Source organism: Geotrypetes seraphini, chromosome 8 (genome assembly GCF_902459505.1).
Source record: "Geotrypetes seraphini chromosome 8, aGeoSer1.1, whole genome shotgun sequence".
Taxonomy (NCBI): Eukaryota; Metazoa; Chordata; class Amphibia; order Gymnophiona; family Dermophiidae; genus Geotrypetes; species Geotrypetes seraphini.
Genome location: NC_047091.1, coordinates 68,714,223 through 68,735,581, shown reverse-complemented (window position 1 = coordinate 68,735,581; position 21,359 = coordinate 68,714,223). Strand labels below are relative to the sequence as shown.

At 40.4% G+C, this 21,359-nt stretch overlaps 1 protein-coding gene across 4 annotated transcripts in view; it reads left to right on the top strand.

The window, feature by feature from the left end:
* The window catches only part of ZFPL1 (zinc finger protein like 1), a 76,837-nt gene extending 56,654 nt beyond the window's left edge, over positions 1-20,183 (top strand). For 2 of the 4 annotated variants that reach the window (XM_033956452.1, XM_033956450.1), the window contains one exon: positions 17,372-20,183. In XM_033956452.1, the coding sequence (XP_033812343.1) occupies positions 17,372-17,558 (187 nt within the window). In that variant the 3' untranslated portion in view covers positions 17,559-20,183. The remainder of the gene's footprint in view (positions 1-17,371) is intronic. The other 2 variants (XM_033956453.1, XM_033956454.1) reach the window with 2 other exon arrangements.
* Positions 20,184-21,359: the final 1,176 nt, after the last annotated feature.

The following is a 21,359-nucleotide window of genomic DNA, read 5'->3' as shown; positions in this document are numbered from 1 at the left end:
AACAATACACAACACCACTGCAATTTAAATTTTAGCATCATGACATCATCCATTTATGCATCTGTCCAAAGATTACCTTCCACTCCGTGGCCATGTTTAACCCATTCAGGGCTATGGATTCTAATTTAAATATCCATCATTGTTCAGGCTACCTTAGCTATCAGTGAATGTCTCCCCGAAATTCACTAGGACACCTGCACTATCACCATACATTTAAGAAAATTATTTTAAAACTCTTATATATCAGCTAGTGCACAGTACATAAATAAGATATCCATATCATAAAACACAATATTTTAAAATTACAATAATAAAACCCACTATTAGACATTTTCACATTTATTATTTTCTCACAGCCCTATTCTGTAGGAAACAGACATATTTTCAACCTCTTCCTGTATAATTTATCATCCACTTTTGGGATTAATTTCACCATGTATGGAGCCCTGGACAAAACTTTTATGGATGTTCCCCCTTCCCCCCAGTCCAGTAGTATCTCCCTCCCCAGTCCTGCAGTGCAGTTTTCTGCCAGCCAAGTCACTTTGTAGTAAAAAAAAAAAAAAAAAAAGGTGGTATAAAAGCATAGAGCTGCTGTCTAGGCTGCACCCGCCAGACCTCCCCCTTAGAAACAGACAGTATACATTAGAAGCAGTGGGAGCAGCAGATCCATCAACACCATGGTCTGGACAGTGGCTTTGCTTTTTTCTTTCTTTCTCCATGGACAGTGATCTTTCTAGCCACACATGTAAATGACATCACGGGTGACGGCGCCATCCCGGAGTGATAGGCCCGCTGAGAAAGCTGAAAAACAGTCTTCTGCGCATGTGCAGCCCATTCCCGCCACTGTAGTACAGTATAACTGTATCATCGCCACACACCTCACTCAGTTTTATTTTGTCCACCTTGCTCAGATACCATCACTTCCTTCTGACTTGTCTTCTCTTTTTTTTTTTTTATTGAATAATTTTATTGAATATTATAGGTGATATACAAAAAGTAGTTCAAATACATATAAATTGAATAAAAAATAATGATGTATAAACAAAAGAAACCATAATTACATTCATTTGCATATAACAGATTAGTAAGAAGAATTCAGAGTATTTGAAACTGCTAAGAAAAGAAATAGAAAGGGTAGAGAAGCTGAGATGATGAAATAAAAGAAAAAAGAGAGATAAGGAAAGAGAGAGAGAGAGAAAGAGAGAGAGGCAGAATTGTCTACGAGGCAGAGTGAACATATGAATCTAAGAATGACCAAGGTGATTTATTTCGCACGAGATTTGTAGAGAAACTGGATATCATGTTCTTTTCATATGCATATGATTCGAATTTGTGGTACATGCTCAAAGAGTTCCACCAAAAGGTGTAGTCTAGTAGTGTGGATGTCTTCCAATTTTTCAAAATGTGCATAAGAGCTGTCACAATCATGGTGTCAATGAGTTTAGGAGGACAGTTTGATAGTACAAAACAAGGGTGTTGAGAACGAAGGATTATAATGTCCATGGAAATATCTTCTGAACATTTGGTAATAGATTTTATGGTGTCCCAGATACGAATCCAAAAGGAATGAACCATAGTGCAGTGAAGAAGCATGTGATCAAGAGTTCCAGGTTCTTTCAAACAGTTCCAACAAGTAGGATCTTGTTTCAGTTTCGCTTTCCACATTCGAAATGGAGTCCATATTGCATTCCACATAACAAAGAACATTGATTGTGAAACTCTTGAGGATAATAGAGGACGATTTGTAGATGACCAGAAGAGTTTCCAGTCTATTTCAGAAAGTGTGGTCGTTAGGATAGAACCCCAATGGTTCATGGATTGAGGTGTAAAGGTGAAGGTGTGGTCTCTTAAGATACTATAGAAAAGAGATATCGCCTTACCTTTCAGTAGAGCTAAAGTAGACCAGTGACGAATGGTTTGTTGAGAGGTCATAAAGTCAGGACGCATTTGAACGTTAGATAGTATTTCAGTAAGCGTAAGCCATTGGGGATATATAGAGGATGGAAGTGAGTTTACAGAACAAAAAGTATCAAATGGGACAAATGAAGTGGAGGGGATCAATTGATGAACAAACCATACATCCGCCCGCTGCCACCTTTTCCATGAAAGAGATCTACCATTATTTTGAATTTTAGAATTATTCCAAAGGGACATGAGTGGGCTTTCAGCAACAGATATCTCAGCCGCTGCATCTAATAGTTGAAAAGCATGTTGCGTTGCACTTAGCAAAGAGTACTTTCTCAAATGTCTAGGTATCGATACTGTAAGGAAGCAGGAGATGTGTAGTGGTGCACATAAAAAGCATTCCATTTCAAACCATGCTGGTTGATCCTGTGGATAAGAATCAACAATCCAATGAGCTCCGTATTTGGCTAAGGATGCGATGTAATAATAATAAAAATCAGGTAAATTTAAACCACCTTTAATCTTAGAGGCCTTCAGCTTGGCGAGAGCAATACGAGGTTTTTTCTTGTTCCAAATAAATTCAGAAATTTTCATATTAAGCCAATGAAATAGCGACTTATGGCAGAGAAGGGGAAGCATAGATAGAGTATAATTAATTTGTGGGGCTAAGGTCATTTTAATGGAGACTATTCTACCCCACCATGACAAATAAAGCGGGGACCAACGAGATGTAGTATTTAAAACCAAGTTTTTGATTTTAGATATATTGAGATCTTGAGCAAGTAATGGGTCTTTATGTATTAAAATCCCCAAATATTTTACAGCTCCTTGTGACCATGGAAAAGGAAAATGAGCTAGATCTGAGGAGGAAATGTGATCATTTAGCGGAAAGATCTCTGATTTCTCCCAATTAACAGAATATCCAGATATTTGAGAATATTGAGAGACGATGTGGATAAAATGAGGTATAGAGACAAGAGGATCTTTGAGAAAGAGAAGAACATCATCAGCATAAGCTGCTAATTTAATATCTCTACTGGACAAGGGAATTCCTTTAATTAAGGAACATTGTCGGATAATTGACAATAGAGGTTCCAATGCTAAGTCAAATAATAGTGGTGAGATGGGACAGCCTTGTCGGGTACCTCTATGGAGGGAAAATCTATTAGAGAGAGAATTGTTAATCAGAATACGAGCCGTGGGTTGTCTGTATAATGTTTCTATCCAATTAGTAAAGAAAGAACCAAAGTTGTACCATTTCAATATTCGGAATAAGGAAGGCCACTCCACTCGGTCAAAGACCTTCTCGGCATCAATGGCTAGACCAATCACAGGATCAGACATTGTTTTGGCATGAGCATTGATATGATGAAATAAACGAAGATTATCCCCTATGTATCTATGTTTGATGAATCCAGTTTGATCTCCATGTACGAGAGATGGGATCACTGTGGTGAGTCTTAGTGCAAGTAATTTAGCCATAATTTTGTAGTCCAAATTAAGAAGAGAGATAGGACGAAAATTTTTAACCAGAGTAGCATCTTTGTCTGGCTTGGGAATAACTACAATCGTGGCCTCAGTGAAATTAAATTGCTTGTCCGGAGTGGAGTGGAGGAAATCATAATATGTAAGGAGTTGAGGTGTCAATAGGGTTCGAAAGCATTTGAAGAACTCATTAGTAAAGCCATCCGGGCCCGGAGCTTTCCCAGTGGGTAGAGAAGTTATAGCCTTTTCAATCTCTGATATAGTTATAGGAGTATCCAGTTTTACTTTAATAGATTCCGATAGAGTCGGATGAGCTATTGAGGATAGAAACGAATCTAAATCCGTTTCAGAGGCTGAAAACTCAGATTGGTATAGGTTAGTGTAAAATTTTTCAAATTGGGAAGAAATCAGAGATCTGGTTCTGACTAAATGTCCTGATGAGTCTTGAACAACTGAGATGTGTAAGCGTTTTGTTTTAGTTTTAAGATATCTAGCCAAAGGGCGACCCATAAGATTGTCTCCCATGTAGTGTCCAGAATTGGTCACGTCGGGCCGTACATGAAACTAGAGTATTGTATTCATATTTTAATTTTTGAATACGTTGGAACATGGATGGATCTTGTAAATGTGTGGACATATGTTGTAATTCTAAATTTTTAATAGAGGTTTCCAGTTCTTTTTCTTTTTGGATGGATTGTTTTTTTTTCCAGGAAGCAAGTTTGATCAATTCACCTCTGAGAGAGGCTTTGTAAGCTTCCCAAACAATAGAAGGACAGATTTCTGGATCTTTGGTGTTGATTTCAAAAAATTCCGTAGTAAATGATTTGATTTTTTCCACTATTACCTCATCTAAAAGCAGAGTATTGTTAAGTCGCCAAGAGGGGGATTCATTACGTGGGGCAGAGATAGTTAAATGTAATGAAATAGCTGCATGGTCTGTAAGAGTTATTGGGTGTATGAAAGTATTTGTCACTTCATGAATGAGAGAGGAGGAGAGAAGGAAGAAATCAATTCTTGAATAGGTATTATGTGGTGGTGAAAAGTGTGTATATTCTCTACCTTTGGGATACAGTAAACGCCATGGATCTACAAGAGAAAAGGCTTCTTTTAAAGCATGCAGAGCTGTAAAAGATTTGGATTTTGAGGGTTTACAAGAGGATGATCGATCTATATAAATATCTTGAATTTGATTAAAATCTCCACCCAATATTAGAGAACAAGAGTCATATTCAACTAATGCCAGCTGAAGATCTTTGAAAAAATCTGGATGATCCAAAACAGGAGCGTAAATATTAAGGAACATAAAATCCACAGAGTGCAACGCAGCATGTATCAGACACCACCTTCCATCGGAGTCTGTTTTAACAGAATGAATAATAGGGGATAATTTATCACTGAAAAGTATTGATATTCCATTTTTCTTCCTCTGAGTTGCAGGGGAATACAAATGAGTGGAATATCCTTTCAACTCAAATTTAGAGGTGGCAGCAGGTGGGAGATGAGTTTCTTGTAAATAGATCACATCGGGATGTTTTTTTAACAAATAGTTAGCTATCTTCTTTCTTTTAATAGGATGGTTCAAACCATTCACATTAAAAGAGATGATATGTAAATCAGTCATAGTCTATTGTATACAATGGTAGGATATAGTAAACATCACCTTTATAAGGAAATAACAAATAGTAAAACCAGATAGACAGTACTGCCAGAAGGAAGTGAAAGAAAGAAAGAAAGAATAAAAATAAGAGCAAGTATACTATTAGTAACAGCATATTGTAAGGTCAGAAAGTGAAGTGACCTTACTATCATGTTTAAAATAATACAGTTTAAGAGTGCTTCTGTGAGCACGGAGAAACAACTCATATGGAACAACTTACTTAATTCACACTCATTAAAATTTAAGGAACCTAAAAGTGGTGTGCTTATTCATAAAACAATGAATTATATATTCATATAGGTTATAACAAGAGAACATAAAGGCAAATCAAGATATTGAGAGTTCAATGTGTCAGTGTATTTTCAAAGAATCTAGGAATGCGGCCAGCTCTTCAGGATCAGTGTATGATGTAGTATGGTTGTTATAAGTTACTTTCATCCTGGCTGGGTACATAAGACCATATTTGGCTCCGATATCTTTAAGTTCCTGTCGGTGTGAGAGAAATGCTTTTCTCTTTAAAGCTGTAGTTTTAGCTAGATCTGGAACAATGAAGAACTTCCTGCCTTGATGTAGCAGTTGAGATTTAGATTTAGCTGCTGTTAGAATTTGGAGCGTTTGTTGAGATCTGAGCAGTTTAGCCTTCTGACTTGTCTTCTCAATTGAAGCATTTTCTTCAACCATTGTTACATAATCAATCTAATGTACATCAACCAATCCAGTCTTCTCCAGTTCTTCAGTCTGTACAGCCAGAATTGCATTTGCAAGCCCATACTGACCAACCATCTCGTACCAGGCATCAGTCATGGTCACTATCTTTCTTTTCCAGCCCATGGCATAATCCAACAGTCATGTCAGAGGCTGCATCTCAATCTAGATCTCCTACTTCCTCACCATTACATACATCTCCTGAGGAAAGAAGATCAACAGGTTTACCATCAGACCCCTCTCCACCGGAGATGATGCGCACTTCTCAAACTGAGGATACATTTTATCCAAAGTTTTTGATGTCCATGGCAGAAACCTTACAGTTTCCTACATCTATGAAAAAAAATCAGGAGAATCATAAACTTATATGGTGTTCCCCTTATTCAATGCTGGCTACCTAAAGAGGTCTTGAATCTAAATATAAGGTTCAGCCACTGTTGGGTCATGGAAACTTGCAACTTCCTCACCACTCATTGGTAGTGAAATCTGCCATGAGAAAAGCCAAAAGCTCACAGGATTTCTCTAATGCCCCTCCTTCTAAGGATATGAAGGTTATGGACTCTCTGGAAAGAAAAATGTTTCCAAATGCAATGCTCAGCTCTCGTATTGCAGTGCATCAATTCCATTATATGCAAAATTTGTATAGCATTATGGAGGACATACGTAAGGCCACTAAGCTTTCATTGGCCTCACTGCTCGTGACAATGGAACAAAAATTTTCTTATCCTTAGAGGAGTGTTTAAAAAATATGATTCATGCTGCTTACGATGCATATGATAACTGCCATCAGAGGTGCAACAGTTGGCATTTCAACTAGACGGATGTCATGGTTAAAAGCATCGGCATTGGGGCTGGATGCTCATGAGAAAATAGCAGATGCCTCCTATACAGGGGAAAAGCTCTTTGGTGATAAGGTCAAGGAACATATCAAAATGCTGAAGGAGGATTGTACCACTTTGGAAGACAACAAATTTGAGCAAGTAAAATTGTCATATAAGCGTCTTCCTTATCAGCACAAGAAGCAGTTTTCATCTAAGAAGCATTTTACTTACAATCGCTCTTATAAGAGTCGGTGTTCTCACCAAAATCAAAATATTCAACGCCAGTATACTTCACAGAAATCTTCTCAACCTAAGAGGCAGCCATGTGCTTCGTCCACTCAGCAGCAGAAGCCAGTTCAGTCTTTTTGACACAGTAACTCTGTCAGACATCCCAGTCGGAGGCAGAATAGCACACTTCTACAATGCTTGGACCACAATTACAAACGATCAATGGGTACTTCAAATAGTACGCTTTGGTTATTGTTTGCATTTTAGGAATCTTCCTTCTCTTCAGCCTCCAAGGAATTCTTCTATACTACACTTCATCGGCACCAACTGCAACAGGAAATTTCTCGACTTCTAGACATACAAGCTATAGAAGATGTACCCCCAACAGAAAGGCACACCAAATTTTATTCCAGGTACTTTTTAATCCCCAAAAAAGGGGGGCGGTCTATGGCCCATTTTAGATCTCAAAGTCCTCAACATATATATACATAAAGAGAGATTTCGGATGATTTCTCTGTCCACCATTCTACCACTTCTGGATCGGGAATGTTGAGTGTCATCACTTGACCGTCAAGATGCATACCTCCTTATTCCTATACATCTGACCTACTGGAAATTCCTCAGATTCCTGTTTGCAGACAATAGTTATCAGTTTCGTGTTCTACCTTTCAGCCTCACGTCAGCACCCAGAGTTTTCACAGAATGCATGATTGTAGCAGTAGCTCACCTTCACAAATTGAATGTATCCATTTACCCGTGTCTAGACAATTTATCTAGATCCATTTACCCATGTCTAGAACTCGATTCTCAGGCATTAAAGACTACTATCTCCCTTCTCCATCTGGGATTTTTGGTCAACTATCAAAAATCAAACCTTTAGCCTATTCAAACATTACAATTCATAGGTGCCAACCTCAATTCAACAGCAGCAAAGGCATTTTTGCCATTATCCTGAACTTCCAACACGTTTATATAGTAATAGCTCAAACTTTCTTATAATTTCTCGATCATTTAGCAGCAACTGTACAAGTGGTTCCCCTTTCACGCTTGCACATGAGGCCTCTACAGTGGTACCTAAAACATAATTTGATCCAGAGTTTTCAGACTTTGTCACAAAAGATTCCACTTCTACCAGTTCTAATCTCAGATCTACAATGGTGGCTCAACCTTCACAATGTTTCTCAGGGAGTTCCTTTTCAGCCATCTCTTCAGTCAATAGTGCTGACCACAGATGCTTCCAAAAGGATTGAGGAGCCCATCTTCATGAGTAGAAAACACAAGGATGGTGGCCTCCATATTTTCGGCATCTTAGTATAAATCTATATGTAGGATAACTGAAAATCTTGAATGATATATATGTTACCTGCACAGATATTAGTGTAATGCATGTAATACCTACTGTTTGTTCATTTGTATGACACTGTTTTAGATTAAAAATCAATAAAGATTTAAAAAAAAAAAAAAAAAATCTAGAGCTTCGAGCAATCAGAATAGCTCTCTATGCTTTTCATTACCATCTACACAATCACTTCATTCACATTCGAACCACAGGATGTTGTATAAGTAGCAATGTTCTGTGTGACAATGTTGACAATGAAGTTGTAATGTTCTATGTGAACAAGCAAGGGGGTATGGGATCTGAAAAATTTTACAGTGAAGCAGTGTATATCTGGAATCTGGCTTTCCAAATGGCTCTCGTCTCATAGCCTCTTATTTCCAGGATTACAGAATGTGATAGCAGACAAGCTCAGTTGCCAACTTTCTCATCACGAATAGTCTCTCAAGACCACAGTTATTCACTCTCTGTTTCTGGAGTGAGGAATGCCACAGATCGACCTATACGCATCCCCTAAGAACTACAAATGTCCAAAATATTGTTCAAAGTTTTGCAGTCTGAACAGAGAAGCAGCAGATCAGCTTACAAGGGAGAAACTTTCCTATTAACCTCACTATAAAAATCCTTGGAGTGACCTTAGATCAGCAACTGACATTTGATGCCCACATTGACATCTTAGTAAAAAAAAAAAATGCTTCTACCTACTATGGAAACTAAGTATGATAAAACCATACTTCAACTTCGCATCGTTTAGACTATTAGTACAGTCACTAATCCTAAGCTTGCTGGACTACTGCAACATCATTTACCTAGGATACTACAAAAAAAAAAATACCAAAAGATTGAGAACAATCCTAAACGCAGCCATACGACTGATTTTTGACCTGAAAAAATCTGACCACATCACTCCATATTTCAAAAAATTGCACTGGCTACCAGTCAAGGCCACAATAATTTTCAAATTCGGTTACCTATGCTTCAAAACATTATTTGGCACTGCACCCATCTACCTTCTGAATCACTTTGTTCTCCAAGACAAACTCCACTTCTCATGCAGAACATTACTATTTGCCTTTCTGACTCCCAAAGGATGCCAAATCAAAAAATTCCTCGACAAGACACTTTCCTTCCAAGCAGGAATCTGGAACAATACTCTAAGTGACTGACTTAACCATTTGTCATACCAATCATACAGAAGATCACTGAAAACCCATTTAGTTGACAAATTTGTTTAACTTCCTTAATCGTTTTCCTCTACGTCTTCTGGCATGCTCCTACCTCCTGTTGTATATAACTACGTTACATGCCTGCTTGTTTCCTCCTAATTCATGCTCATGATGTAGCTTAGCTGCATTCATGCAGCCTCTCTTGTTGTAAAACGTCTTGAGTTGAAAGGTATGATAGGATATAAATAAAGCTATTATTATTATTTCCAACTATCGTGGAGAAACATCATGGTGTACGCTTATCGATTTTCAGAGGGTTGTTTGTGAGGAGCTAGCTAAAATAAAGGTAGACAAAGCAATGGGGCCGGATGGTGTACATCCTAGGGTGCTGAAGGAACTTAGGGAAGTTCTGGTAGCTCCGCTGACTGACCTTTTCAATGAGTCTAGAGTCAGGAGTGATACCGGAGGACTGGCGAAGGGCGGATGTGGTCCCTCTCCACAAAAGTGGAAGTAAGGAAGAAGTAGGGAATTGCAGGTTGGTAAGTCTGACTTCTATGTTAAGCAAATTAATGGAAACGCTTTTAAAACAGAATGGTCAAGTTTCTGGAATCCTGTGGATTACAGGACCGGAGGCAACATAGATTCACTAGATAAATCTGATCAATTTCTTTGACTGGGTGACCAGAGCATTGGATAGAGGATGTGTGCTAGATATGGTTTATTTAGATTTTAGCAAAGCCTTTGACAGTGTTCCACACAGACATCTAATAAATAAACTGAGTGCCCTTGGGATGGGTCCCAAAGTGACCGGCTGGGTCAAAAACTGGTTGAGTGGAAGGCAACAGAGGGTAGTAATCAATGGAGATCGCTCTGAGGAGAGGGATGTTACCAGTGGTGTGCCTCAAGGTTCTGTTCTTTGGCCTGTTCTTTTTAACATTTTTATAAACAATATTGCTGAAGAGTTGTCGGGTAAGATTTGCCTCTTTGCAGATGATACCAAAATCTGCAATAGAGTAAACATGCCTGATGGTGTGAATAACATGAAGAAAGACCTGGCGAAGCTTGAAGAATGGTCTGAAATTTGGCAGCTAAAATTTAATGCTAAGAAATGCAAGGTCATGATTTGGGCTGCAAAAACCCAAGGGAATGGTACAGATTAGGGAGTAAAGAGCTTATGTGCACAACAGAAGAGCAGGACTTGGGTGTAATTGTATGTGATGATCTTAAGGTGGCCAAACAGGTTGTAAAGGTGACGGAGAAAGCTAGAAGGATGCTAAGTTGCATAAGGAGAGGTATGGTGAGACCTCATTTAGAATATTGTGTACAATTCTGGAGGCCGCACCTTCAAAAAGATATAAAAAGGATGGAGTCAGTCCAGAGGAAGGTAACTAAAATGGTATGTGGTCTTCATCATAAGGCGTATGGGAACAGACTTAAAGATCTCAATCTGTATACGTTGGAGGAAAGGTGGGAGAAGGGAAATATGATAGAGACATTTAAATACATACGTAATGTAAATGCGCAAGAGTCGAGTCTCTTTAATTTGAAAGGAAACTCTGCAATGAGAGGGCATAGGATGAAGTTAAGAGGTGATAGGCTCCAAAGTAATCTAAAGAAATACTTTTTTACAGAAAGGGTGATAGATGAATGGAACAGTCTCCCAGAAGAGGTGATGGAGACAGACTGTGTCTGAATTCAAAAGGGCCTGGGATAGGCACGTGGGATCTCTCGGAGACAGAAAGAGATAATGGTTACTGCGGATGGGCAGACTAGATGGGCCATTTGGCCTTTATCTGCCATTATATTTCTATGTTTATCAACCAGTTCCATTAATTGACAAGACCTTGCTGAAAGTGAAAAGTGACAATGCTCGCATGATACTGATAGCCCCTTATTGGCCTCATCAGATTTGGTTTTCAACTCTCCTCGCTCTGACCACATTTCCTTCCTCGAGATCCAGATCTTCTTACTCAATACAAGGGACAAATGCTACACTCGGACCTGCATACTCTTCATTTGGCAGCATGGCTAGTCTTACCAAAGTAGGAGACTACCTGTTTTTCCCAGCCAGTCCTTCAAGTACTATTAGTATCTAGAGCGGTCTCAACTAATCATTCATATATGTAAAAGTGGTCTCGTTTTTCTCATTGGTGCACTCTGAGTTGGTTCTCCCCAGAGACTACATCAATACCTCAAGTATTGGATTTTTTAATTCCATCTAAAATCTGAGGGCATCAATTTAAATTCTGTACAGACTCACTTAGCAGCTTTATCTGTTTTCCATGACCCTCTAGATGGCTTGACCCTTATGCAACATCCTTTTGTAAAGAGATTTCTTAAGGGATTTATTAGGTTGCACCCACCATTGAGACCTCCTACTCCTGCATGGGATTTAAATATGGTTCTTTCAGCACTTATGCATCACCCCTTTGAACCTCTGCATACTTCTGAGATGAAGTTTTTGACATGGAAGACTTTATTCCTAATTGCTATTAAATCTGTACATGCCTTGGTCTATTATCCTCCTTAAAAGCAGATCCTTCATGACAAGATTCATTCCTAAGGTGGTTTCTCAATACCATATTAATCAGACAATTATTCTTCCAATTTTCTGCCCACCACCTTATACTACTACTTAGGACCGCCTTCTTCACTCTTTGGACTGTAAGAGGACACTGGAGAGCTATATCAGTCGAACTAAGTTTCCATCTTGACCTCCTCAACTATTCTTTTCTTACAAGACCCAACCTTCTCGTTTACCAGTATCAAAGGTCATAATGTCACTGTGGATTGCTCAGTGTATAAAGTTTTGTTAAGATCTGAATGTTGCAGACTCCTCTGCACCTCATGTTACAGCTCATAAGCTGTGTTCTATGGCAACCACTACAGCTCATCTCCAAAAGGCGTCTTTACAGGAAATCTGCACAGCAGCAACCTGGTCGTCTTTTCATATGTTTTCCAAGCATTACTGTCTAGACCAGGGGTGTCTAACCTTTTGGCGTCCCTGGGCCGCATTGGCCAAAAAAATGTTTCTGGGGCCGCACAAACACGCAAACGTTGCAGCAAGACAGAGGAGGGAGCCGGCAAGATGGTAAACACCCAGGGGCAGCAGAGGAAAACACTGCATCGCCCTCGACCGGGGCCGCACAAAATACTTAATGGGGCCGCAGGTTGGACACCCCTGGTCTAGACCAAGCATCCAGGATAGATTCCAATTTTGGTTTTGCAGTACTTCAATCAACAATTCTCCACCTCCTCCAGCAGGTAACAGTTATTTGAGTTACTTAATATCGTTTTTACTGTAACTGTTACCTATTTATAGCACTGAGCATGTGTGGCTAGAAGGATCACTGAACAAGAAGTGGAAATGTCCTATACAGACTGGTGGACTCAAATGTATTGCAAAAATGTCCTTTTATTCATCCAAAAGCAACTCAATGACTCAACATGTACATGTTTTGGCCAAGATGGCCTGCCTCTGGAGTCTTAAAATCTTGTGGTTGATATGAATAATTAGGTCCACAAAAGAGCATGCATTCAAATTGTGGCTGCAGAATTATGGATGTTAAGAGTCGAGGAAAGAGTTTGCAAGTTAAAGGCAGCAGAGTATGCCTGAGGGTTGTTCTGGGCCGAAATGTTGCAGTAGATCTCAGAAATGTGGTATCTTTCATTTAGCCATCCATAATTCTGCAGCCACGATTTGAGTGCATGTTCTTTTGTGAACCTAATTATTCATATCAACCACGAGATTTTTAAGACTTCTGAGGCAGGCCATCTTGGCCAAAACATGTACATGTCAAATCATTGAGTTGCTTTTGGATGAATAAAAGGACATTTTTGCAATACATTTGAGTCCACCAGTCTGTATAGGACATTTCCACTTCTTGTTTTGCGATCTTGTGTTTATGGATTTGACTCTCCTGTTTTATACTACACTAGAAGGATCACTGTCTATGGAGAAATGTAAGTTTCCTTACCTGTAACTGTAGTTCTCTGTGGACAGTTGATCTTCTAGTCTCACAACACTCCCTAGTTGTCACATGCTTTATACGCAACTGAGTGGGGGGAGTGGCGAGGGTACATTTATACTGTACTACAGTGGTGGGAACGGGCAACTCATGCATAGAAGGCTTAGCTTTCTCAGCTGGCCTGTCACTCTGGGTCAGCACCGTCACCCATGACATCACATGTGTGGCTAGAAGATCAACGGAGAACTACAGTTACAGGTAAGGAAACTTACATTTCTCTTTCCTGCCTTCCTATATACATACATACTGTATTTGCTCAAATATAAGTCAAGACCCCCCTTTTTCCTTTCCAAAGGGAAGAAAAATGGTTGACTCGAATATAAACCAAGATTAGAAACTTGGGTGATCCTGGTAATCCAATCTACAAAGACTAGACATCCTTGCCATAAGTTTTAACACAAATATTTGTATTAGTGTAAAACCACATGTTTAAACAAATAAAAAGATATTAGCCATTATGACAGATATGTTACAAAGGATAAACAATAAAACATGAGTGGTGGATGACAACCATAAGTGATATACCGTATTTTCACGCATATAACGCGCACATTATGCACGATTTTACAAACCGTGCATAACCATGCGCGTTATACGTGTGAGCGCGTTTTACAATTTTTTTTTTACATTCTGATCCGGCATTCCCCCTGCGAACCGACATCCTCCCCCCCCGCTCGCGTCACCCCCCCTCCCCCGCGATCCTACATCCCCCCCAGCACCGCAAATACAACTCTTACCCGATTGGGCACCAGCACCAATGCACGGAGAGAGCGAGACCAGAAGGCTTTGAGCATGCGCAAATGCTCAAAGCCTAGTCCAGCCCGGCAGAGGAAGAAGGAGGATCTCTCTCGCACCGCCCGGCCCAGCCCAGCCCAACCTAAACCAACGAGGGATGATCTTCGGGCACTGGCACTGGCACATGCTGTGCATTGGTGCCGGTGCTGGTGCCCAGTCGGGTAAGAGTTGTATTTGCGGTGCTGGGGGGGGATGTAGGATCGCGGGGGAGGGGGGGTGACACGAGCGGGGGGGAGGATGCCGGTTCGCAGGGGGAATGCCGGACCAGATTATCTTGGATCAGAGGGGGAGGGGGTGACGCGAGCGGGGGGGAGGATGCCGGTTTGGAGTAGGCGGGAGGAGGTTTTAGCATGCGTGGTATACGCGTGTGCGCGCTATATTAACATTTTATTACATAAATTTGTGTTCCACGCGCGGTATACCCATGTGCGCGTTTTACACGGGTGCGCGGTATATGAGTGAAAATACGGTAATGTGCATGAAGAAAAACAAAAGGACATAAGTGCGGTGCATGTATATGAATTGTGGTGGTAATAGTGTACACTTCCCAAACCAAAAGGTAAAGACAGTGAGTTGTGGGCAAGGACAAAGAATTGCAAGTGCATAGGAATGCAAATGGGGGAAATGAATCCAACATACCTTACTTTGTAAAGGTCTCAAAGCAAACAGCAACAGAAATAAACTTTGAGCCTTGAGCATCTCTGCATGTTCAGGGTCTGCCGGTTCCCGCCCTCTCTGAGATTCTCAGAGAGGGCAGGAGCCGCCGGGCCTTGGGTATGCGCAGATGCTCGGGGCCCCACACTGGCTCAGTGTGGAGTGGATCGCTGGCAGTCTGTGTGTGGATGTCGGCGGCTCCGGGAGGGCGAGTGCGGTGGTCGGTGGCTCCGTGCATGGAGGTCGGTGATTCCCGTGGGTGGGGTGAAGTGGGGAAGCGGCTGGGGAGGCTGGGAACATGGAGGTCAGCAGTTCTGGGGGACGGGGCAGGATGGGTTAGCAGCTCTGGGGTGGCCGGTCCCGTATATGATGAAGGTCAGCGATAGGATCTGCGGCACTAGGTGTGTATGGAGGTCAGTGGTTCTTGAGGGTGGGCCTGTGCACAGAGGTCAATGGCTTCGGGCAGTTGCCAAGTCAGCGTATTGGAGGTAGCAGCACCAGTAGGTGAACAGATGTCAGCTGGCTGCGCATGTTGAGGATAGAGGCCTGGGGGTGGGGTCGGCCTGCATGCATGAGAGTGATGCAGGAGCTTAGCGGTGAACATGAGGACAGCTGTGCCGGTGGTGAGGTGGTGGCTCAAATATAAACCGAAACCCTCATTTTTGGGCCATTTTTTGGGCCCAAAAATCTCGGTTTATATTCGAGTATATATGGTACATACATAACATAAGGAAACTGCTGGACCTGGAGAGAGTGGGGGTGGAAGCTTCTGTAGTAGAGTGGGGCCCTATATTCAGGTTCCTTTATAGAATAACCTGGTATCAGCATACCTAACATCTAGGTACCCACACTTGCACCATCCATACATCTGGCATAAGTGCAGCCCTGACATAATGAGGAGGGCCGTCCAGCGAGGAAGGGGCAGGAGTGCGGAAAGCTTGCTTCTGCCGATACACCACTGGACCACAAGAATTTAAAGGTACCAGAGTGGGGGGGGGGAGTATATTCACTCCATAAAACACACTTTTATTTACACCCACTTTTTTGAAGGAAAAAGTGCGTCTTGGGAAGCGAAAAATACGGTACTTGAGTATATTTATTCATGTTATTTATATGAACTTATATGCCATTATTCTAAGTATTTACATATGTGACGTGTAATTTTGGGCATCTAGGTTATGTATGTTATTTAGTGTACTTATAGCCCCCTAGATCCATAGTTCTCTGTGAGTTACAATGAACACACATAATTTAAACAGATATTCAGACTTAATTTATGTTTTTTCATGTGTTATTTTATTTAACACTTTTTGTTTGTCCATGAGGCTAATTTTATTCTTTTATATAAAAATGAAAACCACACAAAATTTTGCTTAAAGTTTAGGGGTTGCCCCACCTTGTTTTTTTTAAAACTACAGTTCTCCCTCCATATTCGCGGTTTTATTACTCACGATTTCGGTTATTTGTGATTTTTACCATGCTGGCTCTTCCCCCAGAATGATGTCATCCTAGCACTTTCTTCAGTGTGCAGCATTGCCGAGCGGGCACTTTTCCCTACGAAGTTTCACTTACAGTATGTCTTTCTTACATTGTTGCTAAGGACAACAAACCACAGTTTAGCCTTCTCTCCAAAAGAACCCTGTCAGTCGCCGCTGCCACCACTTTCAGCTCACCACCCCTCACTATCACTCCGACAGCTGCAGACAATGAACCACAGTTTACCCTCCTCTCCCTCCTAGTTCGTGCACTCAACAACGACCGGAAGGGAGAATGTGGAACCAAAAGAACCCTGTCTGCCGCCACCGCCGCTTCCAGCTCACGGAGTGACAGAGGAGCTTGCGCTTCGAAGCAGACCATATGGGACAAAGCTTGGGGGGATGCACTATTGCCTTTAAGTTATTCGCGGTTTTTCTGGGCAGGCGGGGGGAAGAGGCAAATAACTTTCTCATACGTTATTTGCAGTTTTATCATATTCGCGAGGCTTTTTAACAGAAAACCGCAAATAACTTATGAGAAAGTTATTCGTGGTTTTTCTGTATTCGCGGGTCAGTTCATCCCTAATCACTGCGAATACGGAGGGAGAAGTGTATCACTAAGCTTAATAGTATATTGTAATTCTTGTGCACTTGACAAATAATCAATGCTCTATGACATACAAACAATTACTCCTGTCTTGGAGATGGGTATTGGTCAAAGTGAGAGAGGACCATTAAAATAAACCTAAATCTGCCATAGACCAGCACTGCCAGAACTGCAAACTCTAGTACTTGCAGGGATCTGCACTTGGTTTCTCTTCTAAAAAATTTACATTAAGTTCAGAGTTTAAAATAGTTGTAAAATTCATGAATTGGAGTAGGGTCCAGCACAGATGACAGGATATCTATGAGCAAATGTGAATGACAGTAGGCAAGGAAGGTAGCTACATGAACAGAGATCCTTCTCTGCTGATGTTACTCTTATTAATCGGAAATCATTTTCAGCCCTCGAATCCTCATCTTCATAGGTATCTGACCCCAGGGGGAAGGGAGAGAAAGTTTGTATTATTTCAGAGCTGCTACTGCCCTTTTTATCTTTTTGTTAACCTTGTGCAGGAACCGTGATGGCAATAAGAAGCGTCCCACATCCTCTATGCAGCGTTTTATTATTGTTCTGGTTATCGCAGTGCTGGGCTTTCTTACTCTCATCATTGTTATGTCCAAGCTGGGCCGGGCATCAGCTGAGAATGATCCCAACCTGGACATCCATCAGAATCCCAACATCCGGGTCGGGCAGCAATAAAAACATCCAAATTTGAAAATAAGTTGAACCCTTCCCTTACCCCTTCTGCTTGGGACCAGCCTTAAGAGAGCAGAATGGACTCTTGTGCCTGAAACACACTACTTCTTGTTGAAGAGGCAGTGGCTAAGTGAAACCCTCAGCTTCCAGGTCAGCTGCATCACTGGTGTACTTGGTCTGAATTCTACAGTGAAGCTCTCAAAAACACATTCTTAATTCTTTTTGTACAAAAAAATAAATAAATGAACAACAGCAAAAGATCTACCCCCGACAGAGCTTGAAACTTGGTTAAAAATTGTTAAATAAAAAACACCAGTAGCACACATTGGTCTTTAACCTTAACACCAGTAGTAGCTGTTGGTAATAGGGAAATGTTTGATTTGCTGGTGAGTGATCACCAGTTAGGCTCCTGGTATCTTCCTGGATCCTAGATATTTTCCTGCTCATTCCAGACAGGCTGTAGTTACCATGGGCACACTGCAGCTGATAAACTGGAAAATATTGATATAATATTTAAAAATAGGCTTCCTGCATTACTGTATGTCACCTGTTTTCCAAGGTATGCACATCTGCACATGTAGTAAATCCAAAAATATTCTCCTTTTCCGTCCCCTTGAGATGTACTGAAAATCTGGTGTGAAGGAGACAGACGAGATCATCTTGTAACTTTTTTTCCCTTTGGAAAGATGGTTAACTATTTATAGCCCTCATAATAAGAACCTGCCAAGCTTTATCATAGCTAGAAATGTACCATAATTTCAGGGTTATAACGTGCAGATTTTTACATGAGAGCTTGTGGGTGTGACTTGTACAAAGCAGAGACTTATGTAGAAACTTTACATACTGGTAATTTGTTGCCAGTGTTGATGCTTTGACTTGTTCTGCTGCATGCAGAAAACTGATCCAGGAAATATTAAGAAAGCATATTTATCAATCATTGTCTAAAAATCCTTCAAAGGTCTCATCCTCAATGTCGCTATAAAAGAGGTCAGAAATTTCCAGAACTACTGGTAGTTCTTTTCTATTAGCATCTTCATCATCTTTGTTGCCATCCTCAATTTATTTTTATCTTTTTTAATCCAGATTTTATTGACTTCTTACTTAGCCTGTCTATGAGCTGCCTGGCAATGAAGCAGCAGTTTGCCATCTTACTAGTACATCAATGCACAAAAGGGTTTAACCAGTTTTACTTGCAAGGAAACTCCTGCTGATGCTCAAAAGGGTTTTCTGTGGCTGCTATTGATAGTCATAGCAGCCACTGAGAACCCTATGCAAATGCATTACAAGGAGCTCATTAATATTCTAATGAGCTCTCCTTGTGATGCACTAAATGGCACGCCCACTCCCAGCACCGAATAATCGGTGCAGTGAGTGCACTTGCACAACAGCTTTGCCCTATTAAAAAAAAAAAAAAAAAAGTGGTCCGTGGCTTGCCATCAGCTGATCAGCCAAGCTGGTAGGACTCCCTGAAGCCACTTCTTCAGGAAGTCCTGCTGTGATCAGCTGAACTGGCAGGGAGAGCCCCAATTCCTCCCTCCCACCCACTGATCCCCCCCAGCACCCCTCCAAATATAGCCTCTCTCACGCTGAGCCCGACATTCACTGTTACCAAAGCTTCCGTGAATAGGACTAATGATGTCCAAAGACCTATGAAATGATGTGTTTAACCTGTTTTTCAGACGTTGTTGCTGATCTACTGCTATTTGAAGTTTAACAATAGTCATGGCAATGTATAAGCTATCCAGTACACTACTTCAAAAGACTGCCTTGCAAATTAAAGCTTGAAACATACCCTGCTAGTACCATACTTCATCATCAGGGGGTTGTTTAACAGAAGGATCATCATTACAAATGGTACAGCATTTCCATCAGTTTTGTTGGTGATTTACCAGCACTGGACAACACAGGCATACAGACCTTTTTTTTTTAAAGCTGGATTACAAATGCCATAATTATTTTCATAGAAAGCAGACCTGTAGTATTGCACATTGATGCTACTGGTACTGTAATCACATTTTTAATGAGCTGTTCAAATATTGGTGTGATGTAATGTTCCAGTACAGGACCATAATTCTAAATTTTTATTTTTTTATCCCCTACAGAAATTTGGAAAATAGCACCAAAAAAAAAAAAGCATATACAGCTGAATTCAAACTTAAGGCGATTAGCCTGTGCTGAAGAACATGGTTACAGAGCCACAGAATTACATTTTGGGATTAGCAAGAAATTAATAAGAGACTGGAAAAAGTCACAGGACATTAGAACACTAGTGCAGTGCAACAAAAAGGCAAATCATGGCTGCAAAGCAAGATGGCCTGAGTTTGAGGGGTGCCTGCTTAAATTTGTAGTAGAGAGCTCAGGGATATGGAGTGTCTACTGGACAGGTGCAGCTAGAAGCCGCAGATATTGCCAAAGCAATGGATTTAGAAGACTTCAAGGGTGTCACTACATGGTGAGGAATAAATTAAACATCTGGGCAAGAATAACTGCACCAGCAGATTATTTGGAGAAAATTCAGAATTTGAGAGCATTTTTAAACACATTAAAAAATATGCAGTAACACCAGACTTCATCATTAATATGGATGAGGTGCCATTAATGTTTGACATCCCATTAGGAAAACTGTCACTCAAAAAGAGACAGTGCTGTTACCATTAAAACCACAAGTTATGAGAAGTCCCATTTCGTTAGTGTTGGCCTGTTGTGCCAATGGCAAGAAGCTGCCACCAATGATTAGATTTAAACCAAAGATGATACCATGTGACATGTTCCCGCTGAATATTGTGATAGGTGTGAATAAAAAAGAATGGATGGATGAATATATGATTACCTGGCTGGGGCACTGCTTTTGCGAATGGTTGCTGGAGGGGGGGGGGGGTTAAGAGCATGAGGGGGGGCTATAGACAGCATGAGAACATACATAATGGAAAATATTTTTAAAAAATTAAAGCTGTGAACAAGGTCCAGTTATCATACCTGGTGATATGACCAAAATGCTGCAGCCATTAAATATCCCAGAAAATAGAAGCTTCAAATCTGTGTTGCATCGTCTATGGGAGAACTGGTGTCTAATGGCGAACACTCCTTCACAACTACAGGCTGTATACGTTGTGCTACCCAATGCCACTTTTGCAGAAGTGGCTCAATGGGTGGCAACAGCATGGAATGGTGTGAGAAGGTAGTAAAATCTGGCTTTAAAAAGGCAAAGGTAATCAAGGATAACTATGAAGATGATGGCAACAATGATGGTGAAGACAATGAAAATGCGAATGGAAATGAACAACCAGTATCTCTGGAAATTTCTGACCTCTTTCAAAATGACACTGAGCATGAGAACTTTGAAGGCGCTTTAGAAAATGATGTGGATGAGTATAATAAAAATCGGTACAGTAAATTTCTATGACAGAATTGTTTTACATACCGGTATTTGGTATTCTTTTTCACATATATTCATATTTGGTTTTCTTTTACCTGCTGATTCATTTACCAGTACGAAATTAATAATATTTAAAGCTAACTGGTAGATGAAGTCAGTAAATTAAAAAAATCAACCTCAAATCTGGTACATAAAAAGAAATTGTCATAGAAATTTACCATACTAGTATTTATTTTGTTCAATATCAAACAATTTTGTCAGAAATTAATATTATTTTAGAGGAAGCTATGACAAAATTGTTTTTTGAATAAAATAAATACCAGTATGATAAATTTCCATGACAAAATTATTGTTTTTTTAATTGTAGGTTACTTGTATATTTGCTGATTACTAAATAAACAATGACAAAATTGTTTTACATACCAGAT